This window comes from Equus przewalskii, chromosome 10 (assembly GCF_037783145.1).
Source record: "Equus przewalskii isolate Varuska chromosome 10, EquPr2, whole genome shotgun sequence".
In the NCBI taxonomy this organism is placed as follows: domain Eukaryota; kingdom Metazoa; phylum Chordata; class Mammalia; order Perissodactyla; family Equidae; genus Equus; species Equus przewalskii.
The window spans coordinates 24280688-24294756 of NC_091840.1; the positions used below are offsets into that span (position 1 = coordinate 24280688).

The window sequence follows — 14069 nt, forward strand, 5'->3', positions numbered from 1 at the left end:
TATATATATATACACACACGTGTAAAAATATGTTTTTGGTGAAAATCACTATATTCCCATAGTCAGAAATTTTTATTACTTTAATTAATTTTATAACAGGTAATAAACACATTACCTATTATATTATATTGAAATATATAAAAATGAACACAGTGAAGAATAAGTCTTTCTCACCTCCACTCAGGTCTTCTAGTCCCTCAGTTATCACTGCTACTACTCAGTAATCATTGTCACCAATATCTTAGAAATCCTTCTAGAGATATGCAGTGCATCTACACACAAGAAGATTATTCTGGATAGCAAGATGAATATGGGAACATAAATTATTTTTCACTCTACAGTCAGATTTTTCTTTTTCTGAGTTTCATGGAAGGAAGCGAAGATAATCAGTTGAAAAATAAAGAGAATGGGAATTAAAGCCATGCAGTTAGAGACTACGAGTAAGGAAGTGGGTTGTGTGCTGCAACAAGACTCTCACCTATGGAAGGAGACTGGGAAGGGGAGGGATGAAGAGACGGAAGCCAAGCAAGGACAGTATCTAGGATGAGAGTGCCAACAGAGAGGAGAAGGGAGGGCACGACACAGCAAAAGTGAGGACACATCAAGAAAACAGGTCTTGGTAAGAAATGGGCAGGTAACAAGGAAAGGATGGAACCCAGCATAGCAATCACGGCTCACACACAACATGGAACGAAACTGCGTCTCCTCGGTTCACCCTACCTCATAGCTGCGCCTATCCGGGGAGGTCAGTTCAAAGCAGCATTCCTTCTTGGAATCTTTTCGCAGGTAGGGGGCCATCCGCACACTGTAGCCCTTAATGAGAAAGGTCCCTTTGGGCTGCTTGCCTGCAAGACAGGAAAGTTCCCTGTACCCCTAGAGAGATGCAACTGCCAAGAGAAGGCATCTTCTCTGGTACGTAAAATGAAAGCACAGAAACAGCTGTTACATCCCTGAGGAACCACAATAGTCAAGGAAAGGTTATTAAGGAAGCTTAAGAAGAGGCTACTGCGACAGCGAGGCAGGTATCACTGCCAAGCTGGGGAAATGCAACATGAAAGGTTATTTTGCCAAAAGAGTACAACAGAGACAGAGAATTTATTAGAATGTTAAGAGATCTATAATAACAGAAAGAAGGAATTATTACAGCAGGGGGAGTGCGGCTGGAAACGTGAGGCTCTTGAAGACCATTACAGAACTGAAACATTATTATCAGGGCCAGCAGAGCTCACAGTTGAGGGGAGGGACAGCAGGGCAGGGGCACCACAAGTTCCTGGGACCTTCTCCTCTCCCCCGCCCGCAGGTGGGCTGGGAATTGATGCCAGAGGGAGAATAATTAAAGCTTAGTATTTTATCCCCCTTCCAAGAGGTCACACTGGGAAGCAGCAGAGTACTGTTGAGTATGATTAGATGACGAGGAAGGAGATAAAAGGAAAAGGAACCTAAGTGAAGGAAAGGAGGGACTACTCTGCCTGTCACTCTCTTCTTAAAAATAAAACATTGGAAACAGGAAAAGAGGGGGTGGCTCCCAGTGATTCTGCGTCCTCATGATGTGGTTCAGGCAGAGCACGGAGAAGAGTGGAACCACAGTGTCTAGGTGACGCTCTGTGTCCTGTTATCACGTGGAACGAATTGCTTAATAAACGCTTTTCGATGATGATGATGATAAGGGTGGCAGTGGGACGACAATATTAAAAGAAACGAAAAGACAAAGACTCTGTCCTTACCTGGTTGAGCTAAAAGAAATACACAAACACTCTCTATTTACTAAGAAAATGTCTTGGGCACAATAAGAAGTAACTGGTGAGAAGGGAGCCATGCAACAGTGCTTTTTGACACCAGAATCTTTTTTGTTAATGTATCTCTCCTTGTTCTAACTGGCCACTAAAATGTTTTGTTGTTTCTTTGGTCACCACATTTTATTTCAGCCTGACGGCCAAATGGTCAATGAAAGTCTCCACGTCCCTCGCTCTTGCTCCCCCCTCCCTCAGCTGCTCTTCCCCCCTCAGCTGCTCTCTCCCCCTCTCAGCTGCTCTCCCCTCTCACCAGCTCTCCCTCCTCTCACCTTGAGACTAAAGGATTCTGAATGAACGAACATGATACCTGGTTTTATATCCAGATATGCCAACCATTTATTTAAATGCAAGAGAAATGACAAACATTTTTACAATGACCTAAATGTTAAAATGAGTTTGAAGGTTTAAAATAAGAAAATAACACAATAACACCTGGGAAGAAATTGTGGTTGCTGTATTTGAGAGTGGGCTGGGGGTTGAGCAGGGGACTTGTTACTCAGTTTTTGAGCTGTGCGGCTATCATTTCCAAACAGGGCTTCACGCTTCACCCCTGGCTGGGAAAGGCTCTGAGGAATCCCAGACAGTGATCCCAGGATGAAGGGCAGTGACGCATGTTCCAGGCAGAGAGGCAGGGTGAGGCAACTGCCTGGAAGCCCAAGGGCAAATCTTAAAGATTCCAAGTCACTTAGTAAAGTTGCAGTTTTTTCTGCTACCTTAGTGCCACAGGCAACTGGGCAGATATCTGATTATTCCTTAGACTGCATATCCAGGCACTGGGAGAGGAATAAGTCTGGGAAAGAAGGAAGAGAGGAGAGACAGAAGATGACTGAAAGGAAAAACAAGGATGTACTCTGAATCACTGGCCTCTGTACCCAGGCAGCAGAGCAAAGGAAAGCCTCCAAGAATTCGTGCTTTGCTTTATCTTCCTCTTGCTTCATAGGATTACCCCTGGGGCAGTCCGACTGTGTAGGAGGCTCGCTGTTTGGAAGCTTGCATTCACCTACAATGATAATGTTTAGCTTGTGTTTATTTGTAGCTGCCTCCAGTTTGTGCTTCTATCTTCTATTCCTTCTCGGGAACTGAGCAACTGTGTTAAGCACGGACGGGAGGTCTTTGAGGGATGGCTCACGAGTGCTGTGCTTGATTGAGTCAGTGGTGGCCCATTTAGAAGCTGCCTCCAGCCTGAGTCAACACTGCTGCTGCTGCCATCTGGCTGAAGGGTGTCTCTCGAGCACAGCCCACTGGACTACATCCCAGGAGTCATTAGGATAACGTTTGGAGCATCTCTTAGAGAGTGTGGACTCAGGGATTCTGTTTCTGGGCCATTGGTAAGCTATTAAAATCTTTCTCAGAATTAATTTTTTTTCAATATTTTAACTATATTATAATGCCTATAAAGAGTTTGAGGTCTTTTTTTTTTTTTTTTTTTTTTTTTACAAAAAAAAGAATGCCATAGTGTTTAACCTTGATAATATTGTGTTATTAGTCATAGTAAAAGATAACCTTTTGGGGACTGGCCCCATGGCCTACTGATTAAGTTTGGTGCACTGTGCTTCAATGGCCTGGGTTCAGTTCCCAGGGACGGACCTAAAGCACTCGTCAGCAGCCACATTGTGGCAGCAACCCACATACAAAATAGAGGAAGATTGGCACAGATGTTAGCTCAGGGCAAATCTTGCTCAGCAAAAAAAAAAAAGAAAGAAAGAAAAAGAAAAAAGATAACCTTTTGATATGCAGACCACACTATCCTAGTGTTTAAAGGGGAAATAATTTCTAAATTGGCATCGGAGCTTTTGGTGACAGGCAAGGTATTATTTACCCAAGCCTATTTCTTTCCCAAGCATGTCTCCATATGGGTGTTAGTTAAAGACTGCTATCTTGAGATCTAAGTACTTGAGAATTTACGAAGTGCTTGCATCCAGGAGTGAGATGCTGCTGTGCAAATGAGGGACACTTACTTTTCTCATTAGCATAGTAGTAGAAGAGGCCTCTGCTGACAACACACCATCGCTTCTGCCACTCCGACCCAAAGAAACTATGATCTAAACAGAACAGCAGTTAGGGACATAAATTCAGGGAACTACAATCACTGAGGAGTCCATGAAATCCAACAACACACAGTCCAGCGTGTTCTTATTTTATTTCCCAGGTTAATGGGCTGTGAAACCCTCCCTTGCACTCCCACAGGTTATCCCATGTTGACGCAGAGGCCAGAGGACTCAGTCAGTCATAGGTCCGAGTTCCAAACAGGGCTTGCCCCCTCCAACCCCTCACAGCTGTCTCTCTATCTTCCTTTCTATCTTTCAGGTTCTAATCTCATTCTGTATTTTTCAAATTCCCCATGATATTTTTATGTGTTGCCTTTAGCAAACCAAAATGATGCTCCAGACCACGGGCACGAGAAAGCCTTTCTCTGTACTAAGCCAATTTGCCTGTTGAGTGTTAAACCTGGGACTCCGACCCTAGTACTGTCCATGCTAATCAAATGAGCGAAAGGTCAAAATTTGGGCTTCCATGAAACTCCAAAGTGGGCTGCTTCACATGTGATATAAAAAGTATACTCTTGGCAACACAGTTTCACTCGTTATGGAGCACCCTGAGAGACGAGAACAAGAAGATCATCATTCACTCATTCAGCAAGACTTATTGAGCAGCGTTGGGTACAGGTGAGCAGTCCAGAGGCGCTCACAGTCTGCTGAAGATTTTGGGCGATCTCTCTTCAGCGCACACGCTGCACCAGACTTCTTTTCTTTCCTTGCCCTCCTTTTGCCTTACACCTGCCCAGCATAGAACTGCGCATTGAGAAGGTGCCCACTATGTTAGCCCTCTTTTTCGTCATTTCCCTTTCCTTTCTGGAATGTTCTAAGTCTGTGGGTCTAATCAGTACCTTTGCTTTTCTTCTCCAAGTATCCTTGCTTGATGATGTTATCAAGCTCTTGAGCGCCTCTTGTGATGTCTTCTATTCCTAAAAGGAAAGCAGCAAAACGCTTTGTTGAAATCTGACAGGATTTTCATTTATTTGGGCTACTTTAGATAATCTACATTAATAAAAAGGTGCAGAAGGGCTGTTGCTTAAACAAGGCACAAAATAAAACAATTTCTAGAAGATGGAGGGGAAAAAAGTAAATTTTCTTTCTTCCCAATATCTGACGTTAAAATTGCTTAAAATTATCTAAACATACATTAGTTTGTGCAAGGGGAGGTAGCCTAAATATGTACTGATTGGCAAGAAGAGGACTCCAGAGGATTAAGAATTTGCTGGGGATATAAGCTCCAAATTGGATAATCCAAAGTCGAATGAATAGCTACCAGCACGACAAGCTTTAATGAGTGATAGAGTTCATCAGAAACAGTCACCTCAGAGGGAGCAATAAACACAGACTTTTCTTTAACAAACAGAAAGCCACCTTAGTGGACATAAATTTTATTAAGTTCACACAAAGAAGGGCTTTGTAAGCTGAACTTGGCAATAACTGCCAAATCCTGGTTTGCCAAAGTATGGGACAGAGTCTAAACATGACAGAAGCCTTTACAAAGAAGACCCTGGAACTGACAGCCTTTAATTGTATGTTGCTAACGTTCCTGGCTTTCAATTAGCCTCGTTAGGTACAAATTTATTGAGAAGTCAAGATCCTAATCCATCTTCCACCACTGGGGTTTATACTTATGGAGAGCCTAAGGACAGAAATGAGGAAGAATTTTATTCCTCAAAAAATAAAATGAAACAAGAATAAAAAACCTCAAAAACTCTTTAAAAAATACAACTGTGCATTTCTTAATTAGGAGAAATGAAGGAGTGGGCTTGCATAATTCTAATATTTATAGTTTTTAGTCCCCAGACCCAACTCTCTTTTGGTTTGCCTTAAAAAATTTAGAAAGTGGGGCCTGCCCGGTGGTGCAGCGGTTAAGTGTGCACGTTCCACTTCTGCAGCCCAGGGTTCGCCGGTTCAGATCCCGGGTGCGGACATGGCACTGCTTGGCAAGCCACGCTGTGGGAGGCATCCCACATATAAAGTATAGGAAGTTGGGCCCGGATGTTAGCTCAGGGCCAGTCTTCCTCAGCAAAAAGAGGAGGATTGGCAGCAGTTAGCTCAGGGCTAATCTTCCTCAAAAAAAAAAAAAATTTAGAAAGCAAACAAATACAAACCAAATTAAGGCACAACCACAGATTAAATCAATTGGGTCACCTATATAATATCTTGAGACTTTGGGTGGAATAATTTTCTTTCCAATCACACAATTGTTTTTTGAACATTTCCTACAATAGCGTTTATTCAGTGGTGGCTATGAACTGGCACTGTGCTCAGGGCTTTACATACTTTTTGTTTAAAAATAACATTTTAAGACAATTTAAAATGCAACTAAAATTACTTTTTGCTTCTAAGTTGTTTCAAACTTAGTTTTAAAAATGTAAATCAGAAGAGCTTCTCTTTTTCTTTTTTAGTGTGTCTAAGTGCCTGATTCTTTGTCCTATTTGTCCTTATTGTCAACTTCCTTGCTCATGGACTATTTTCATGTGTGTCTTACGGTGAGCAGACCATGTGGCTGCTATAAATCCTCCCAGATGGGTCTCAGGGTGCATGCAGGAGATGAACAGCAGCAAAAGAAACTTCATCTGTCTAGGATCCTTTCATTTCTCACAGCCCTCTGAAAATTCTAATATCTCTTTGCCAATGCTCTCCAAGAAAAGAGAAACACATCCTACTGAGGGTCTGGCAGCTGGTTCGAGGACCGGGTCTGGTTAAGAAGCCCCTTTGGAGGAGAGCCCATATTGCTCCTAGAGGCCTAACAATTAAATGAAAGACACAGGAGATAAGAAAAATAGGATCCCCCAAGCTTGGAGTTTCCATCTCTTCCTCCTACAGTCTCCCCACCCCGTGCCTCGGTTTCCTCATTTATAAAATGAGACTGTCATTAGCATGTAGCCCATAGGGTTGTTATGAGGGATGACCGAGTCAATACATGTAAAACTCGTGCAGCAAATCCCGGGACATAGTAAGGGGGCTGTAAGTTACATTTTCCCCCCTTTCTTAAGGTCTTGTTAAACTTAGAGACATAGCTTCTCGTTAAAGATGCCGAGAGTCTGAATCATAAAAAACATGTTAAACGTTCTATTAGAATTCAAACCTCCTTTTTTAATGCAAATCTAAATGCCATTTTATGGAACATCTATAATTATGAAAATGGGAAGACATTGCCTCGTGTGCGGGGAGAGTCTGTGAGTATGAATATTACATTAATGTGCCCCACACCAGCTCACTGATCCTGCTGGCAGGAGCATAAAAAATGCTTGAGTGAAACTTTTATTTAGATGTTAAGACTCGAGGCCCCAGCGGGGTGACAGAGACAGTCCCTGCGAGTTGCCATCAGAGAGAAAGCTCGAATTGAATTACCCAGGGGGGAAGGAAGTAGTGATGAGCACTGCTTCGCTTATTTAATTTCATTTACTTTCAGTACATTATCAGCATGAGGCTTTTCTCTCCCCACCAATCGAAACCCAAGAATGCCACCACCAAGAAAACAAAGATATAATGCAGCAGAGATGTTTGAACCCCAAGTCACTGATTCTAGGAGACTGGGACAGAACCATCAGCACGCTCTCTCTTTAGCACACTCGGTTTGCTAAAATTGGGCACTGAATGAGTTGCTGAATTTTGTCTCTTGGTCATTCACCAACAGGATGCTCAAGAGTAATAGAGCTGGAAATACATCTGTTATAGGCTACGTTTTTGTAAGATGTGTCATATTGCTTTCTTATTAGAGGGAATCTGTAGTGATGAACTCTCTTGCCTAGTTTCCCTCATGGGCAGTGGGAAAAATAGGATTATAGGGGAAGTTTGGAATGGCTATGGAAAAAAATTAGGAAATCAAATCAAATCATTTTTCTATTCTATTATTGTCTTCTACGTACAAAGCACTGTGTGGTGAGTACAATAACACAGTTGTTCTCCATGCTCAGTAAAGGTGACTCCGAGCTCAACCTCGTTAGCTCCATGATCTATCAGATACATCCAGATAACCAAGATGGGAAGCCAGTGTGGCAATCAAGCTATCTCCTCTTTCAGTGTCAGCTCAGGGTCCTACTGATCAAGAACTGGTAATCCTGAGGATGCACACATTAGCCACAGTCCTGGGGTGATGAAGCAGGAGGAGTCCTGTATGCCTGAATTCACACCTACTGGCAAACAAACAGATCTCCAGAACTGCTTAACGCATAACGGAGAGTATGTAAATGCTTTGCAGGATGATAATAAAAATAGGAAGAAACCACAAACAATAGCATGAATTGCTATTTTAAGGCAAAACCATTTATATTTAAGTTTACAATTTTTTAAAAACTTGAGGTTTTTGTCCATTACCTGAAAAAAGATAATCACCACCTTAATGAAAAAATAGAAATGATTTAGATTTATTGGGCATAAATGGCCCTCTTGGATAAACCTAAGGGTGTATCACATTATGTCAGCACAAAACAGAATTACATTAGTGTCATAATCTCTCTCTACTACTATACTTAACTAAATCTTTCAGAGTAGCCCAAATAAAGAAAAGGTTCACTTAGCTGAAGGATGTGGGGCCATAAAGATACGATCAACAGAGAAGTGTGTTCCCCAGAAGTGATGGCCACCCAACTTTCATGACAGATAAGGATAAAAGAAATTCTCAGACATCCTTCTCTCCTCACCCAGACTCCTTTAAACCTTTGTATCCCACCCAGACCCAACTCTGCAATAAAAAACGACAGAGTAGGCTTCCATCTCTCAGTGCTAAACATGACTCCTCAGTCAGCTATGCACAGAACAATGGGGACCCTTTGGAGTGTGATACATTTCCATAAAGCAGTCAATAAAAAAGACACAGGAGCTTATGTGAGTCGCGGCCTATTTAATCAGCTGCGTTCTAGCCCACTGAGAAAAGAGAATTGGAGAAATCAGTTGGCAACACCTCAGCACAAGGCTAATAGCACAAGAGGCCACACAATTTCCACCGCAAAAAGGCTGCAGCCCCAACAGAACAAACCAGGTGCCCAGGAACTTCCATTATAGGCAGCTGGCTTGGTCTCTTGCTAAATCAACCTGAAATGAAAATCAATGATTTTAAGAAAACATCTTTCATTCAACTCTTTTCCCCACTTCAACTGTGGACTTCTCTCATCCTCCCCTTTCCTTTTAATTCAAGTTCTTTTCAATGGTTTGAAAAAGGGGAGCAAACCAACTCCAGCCTAGAGACTGACAGCTGCCAGGCGTGACTTTCAGGCAGGGTGAAGTTTACCACGTTCCTTCATTAAAGTACCTATGATAAAGGAGTTGGCTGGATGAGGTTGGAGAAAATCTAATATTTGAAGGCTGGACATAGTCAAGTTCCACTTGCAATTTGAATTCGCACATGGATAGCTGGTGTGTGTGTGCATTTGCAAAGTGAGAAACACACTTCACAAAGCCTCAAGTGTACAGAGGGGAAGAGGGTATTGCAGGTAGGGTGGGTGGGGGAGGTATTCTCCTCTCCGTGGTCGTTGATCCCAAATCTGTGCATTAAACCCTCTCCTTTGTATTTGGTTTCTGTGGCCTTCTTTAATAAGTTCATTACTGTTTTTCCTCAGCTTCTTGCATTCCTGGGTTACTTTTTGCTTTTTTCTCAATTTTCAGGAATCAGTCAATAAGTGACAGGCAGGTTGAGATGTCTGGCAAGCAATGTTCATCTTCTGAGCATGATGCTAACGGAAGTTGGTTTCAATGACTCTTACTTTAAGAGTCCCTTGGGACAGGCTTATATAATTCTTAGACTTCTGTGGTTCCACTTGATATCCACTTGAGTTTACACTTATTCCTCATATTTTTCTGTCTTTGTGCTTCACTCATTAAGGAATTTAGACCAACACATGTAAGGTGAAAAATTCTAAATCATTAATAATAGACTTCGGATCTGAAAGTTTCAAAGATATAAAAACTACTCAAACAGATGGCTTCAATTTCATGGAGGAATAAATTGGATGACAGATTAAAGGAAGGGAGTGAACACAATGAACTCAATCAAGTTCTTCAACAAGTGGTGACATAAGAAGCAAAGAAACAAAACAAGTGCAATTGGAGCTAGACTGAAGGATGTCAGAAAATGGTAGAAATAACACATTTGTGGTTAGCAAACCAACACAGGAGACAACATTCAGGAGATCTCGACAGACTCTTGTTGCCCCTCCAATTTTCTAAGGTCTTTAAAAAAATCTGGTAATCCAGGTAACAGACCAAACAGTGTAAAAATCTGTGCAAGAATTCTTGTTACACTGAGGGTAAAGAAAATTTGTGATAGATTCTAGTCCAGTAGTACTAGGAAAAAAAGTAGGTAATTGATGTACAAAATAATTAAAGCTAATATATTTTAATAAAAATGGTTAAAAAAAACTAGGTTTTTCATCTGCATTTTATCAAGCATTTTTACATCTCATTTGAGCTCTACAACAACCCTACGAGGTATGTATTATTATTATCTCCACTTTACAGACTAGGAAACTGGGGTTAGTGAAATTACAGGACTTGCTGAAGGGTGCTCAGCTGGAAAAGCCCAGGCACCCTCCACTACCCTGAGTTTCGGCTGAGGAGACACATTCAGAAGTAGCTGAGGACAGACAGGGTCGTCCCACCTCACTTTCCCACAAAAGAGACCTCATTTAAATATGGAAAAAGAAATAGACATAATGTGTGGTTGTTCTAATATATGACATCAAAAAATTATTTTAAGATCCTGTATTTCTTTACTTTTTTGTTTAAAAACTGGCTGACTCATCTTTGGAATTGCTTTCTAGGGTAGGTCTGTGTGAAATCCAAGAGGTCCACAGATTTACAGAGCAAAATAAAAGAAAGTAGGAGAATGCGATAAAAGGATACACAAGGTAAAGGAAAGACAAGAGGAAGCAGCCTGGAGCTCCCCCAACACGCTGCTTGGTCACTGATGTTTGGCGACCAAGATATCTGACACAAGAGTGATACCCAGAAAAACGAAGCCCTGTTCCAGCACAGGGCTCATGCAGGAATCTTGGACATGATTTATTTGCTCTTTAAGGAAGAAATTGTGATTTCAAAAGAAAGAAGAATTTTAAGCCAAATATCCAAATTGGTTTCTTTTCATAAAACATTCCATCAATAACACCAAGCTGCACGGTAACATACAGAAACCCTGAATATTCACGCGGGATGAAGGACCTTCTTGTTCCTACAAAGAGGCACCACACTAACTGTCCAGGAGACCTGTGGTCTTAGGGGAGGCTCCTCTCCCACATCTTCACGTTCAGTGGGATTTTATTTATAGGAAGTGAAAGTATTAGAAAAAAGCCCTTTCAACTCCAGGTATAGTAACACACTAATTCTAACATCTAAATAAATGGTAATAGTCAACAGCATCTGGTAGAGGTAAATAATTCATCTTAAAGAATGAATAACTCAATAAGTATAATAATCCATTGATTCTCAGTCATGGTATCATAACACAGTAGTGTCTTTGGATCAGTTGAAGGTGTTGATCTAAAGGGCAGAGATTGGGGCCAGCCCCATGGCCAGGTGCTTAAGTTCCCGTGCTCCGCTTCGGTGGCCCAGGGTTTCGACAGTTCGGATCCTGGGTGAGGACATGGCACCGCTCATCAAGCCATGCTGAGGTGGCATCCCACATGCCACAACTGGAAGGACCCACAACTAAAAATACACAACTATGTACCGGGGGGCTTTGGGGAGAAAAAGGAAAAATAAAATCTTTAAAGGGAAGAGATTTTGAATAATTCAGTATAAGAATAGATTCAAAGTTTTTCTATAATACCACTCACACATTCGGATATGCTTCCTTAAGGGAGAAAGTCAATTAAAAATAACTTAGAGCTTATCTTATTTATGGCACAGTCTATGGTGACTAAACATTCCTGATGGACTATTATAATCGCGGCGATCAAGAATTCCCACAGTGCTTTATTTCCTTGGAGAAATTATGTTTCTTCAAAATTGTGGGTGTTCCATGGAAGTGGGTTGAGCATGTGAATGTCAATGGACATGTGTTATGATGGGAGAAAGGCTGAGAATTCGTGTGATCTCCATATAAATTGTTTAAACCCAGGAAGCCTCTTGTGTCTTCCGGTTTTATTAATTACATATATCCGTAACCTAGCACCTTCAGCTTTATTTTTACCCTAGGACTCCATCCTTAGTATAGAACCACAAGGAACCAAACTACCTGAGGTCTCTTTAGCAGCCAAACCACAGGGAGTGCAAACAGTGCACAGTGAGAATCCTGACACCAATCCAGGCAGGAATGCTTCAAACGGCTTCGTGATTCTAAAAAGCAGGAGGAGAGGATCTAATCTGCCAAATTGTCCTTTTATAAACCTAGAAAGATCACTGTACCTCCCTCTCATCCTGAGGCAGATCGCTCCATCCTGAGCCTGAAATCATCCTTCTGAAATATACATCTGGTCATGGTACATTCCTTCGTAATGCCCTTAATGGTTCTCCTTTACCTATCGGATGAAACTCAAACTCTCCAGCATACAAAAACTTTAAAACTTGGTCTCACCCTACCTTCCAGTTTCATTTTCTCCCAACCCTCATCCTTCCCAATATCCAGCAACAACAAGTAATAGACTTTGCCTTCTGGCACATGCCATGTACATGTACTTCACACTGCCAGGTCTCTGCTCACACTGTTTCTCTGTTTGGGAGTTCCTCTCTCTCTATCCCTGTTTTTTGAGGAGGGAAGACTCCTTTAAGACTCAATTCAAACATCCCCTCTGAATCTTCCTCCGTTATCCCGCTGTAGAATTATATACTCCCTCTTCCGTGTGCTAATGACATTTTCTTTTTTTTCTTTCCCTGCTTTATTTCCCAACCCCCCCCCCCACCCCGGTACATAGTTGTATATCTTAGGTGCAAGTCCTTCTAGTTGTGGGATGTGGGACGCCGCCTCAGTGTGGCCTGACGAGCAGTGCCATGTCCGCACCCAGGATCCGAACCCTGGGCCGCCGCAGCAGAGCGCGTGAACTTAACCACTCAGCCACGGAGCCGGCCCCTAATGACATTTTCTATAGGGCATTATTATAGCACAGTCTTGGCTCCCAGTGACCCTAAACCTTTCCCCCAATACTCTCCATTCTTGCCTCTTTGCTTAGGTTTACATAAGACCTTAGTTACTAGGTAAAGCTGCTAGAAGCCTTGAACAAGGAAATAGAAAAGGAACTGTTACAGGTAAAAGAAATGTTGCTGTGAGTCAAGGTAGAAGGCAGAAGGGGGGACAATCTAAAGAGGGAGGGAGGGTAAAAATAGACCTTGCATTCATCGGAAGAGAGACGACACTATGGAAGAAATTAAGTGAACAAAACATCACTGTGCCTGGATTCAAATGGGAGGACAAAGAAGAATCCAGGAGAGCTGTGCGCCTATGGGGGTGGGCCAGTATTTGCGCCACAACTGTCTGGGTAAGGACAGTAAGAATGAGATTGAGAAGGAACCAGAACATGTGAACAGCTGAGACCCATCACAAGATAGGGCTGTGCTTTAACTAATTGTTGAACTGATATGGGAGTGAGAAGGAGACTTTCCTAAAATGCACACAGTACACTCTAAGGAGTTCATTGCTAATTATTTAATTTCTTGAAGCCGAAAGAAAAGCTGCCGGTGGGGAATCTGGTCCCTTTGACAGAGGGCAGTGCAACTCATTATTCACACACCTGTTTCTCTCCCCATCCCCGGGGGCCCAGGATACACAGTAGGTGCCTGATAAATGTTTGTTAAACTGAACTGAAACTACTTCTAGCCTAATGAGACTTGTGGTCCAAGAAGGCAACATGGGAGTGAATATTTGTTAGATAAATCATTTTCACTTAAGCCACAAACAGTAATTTTTGTTCTGCCGTATAGTCACTATTTTAAGCTTAAAGTTGGTAATGTGAAATAAGAAATTTAAAAAGGGAACGAAAGGGAGCTTTAGCCAAGAGAGCAAGGAGGAAGTGGGGAGTACAGAAATCAGGATGAATAACAGTACTGAGAACAATAGGAAGAGGGGCAAAGAGGATTTGGGGCAAAAAAAATTAGGAAAAAATGCCAGGAACCTCAACTCTGAAGAGAACTAAATTTCTGAGCCTATTTCACAGCCTCATCAAGACACCAATTCTCTTCACCTCAGACCTTACCCATCTTCAGGAAGGCATCAAAGGGTGGGGTTGAGAGGAAGCCATAAAGGGACAAAGGATGGTCAGACTCCAACAACTTAACAAATGGATAACCGAGTACTCTTCAGAAAATA

The 14069-nt window shown here is 42.0% G+C and overlaps 1 protein-coding gene across 3 annotated transcripts in view; it reads right to left on the reverse strand.

Annotated features, from left to right (window-relative positions):
* The window catches only part of SKAP1 (src kinase associated phosphoprotein 1), a 255673-nt gene that overhangs the window by 42022 nt on the left and 199582 nt on the right, over positions 1-14069 (reverse strand). For all 3 annotated transcript variants that reach the window (XM_008530765.2, XM_070560568.1, XM_070560567.1), the window contains 3 exons: positions 4681-4758; positions 3752-3835; positions 721-845 (listed from right to left, as the gene is read on the reverse strand). In XM_008530765.2, the coding sequence (XP_008528987.1) occupies positions 721-845; positions 3752-3835; positions 4681-4758 (287 nt within the window). The remainder of the gene's footprint in view (positions 1-720; positions 846-3751; positions 3836-4680; positions 4759-14069) is intronic.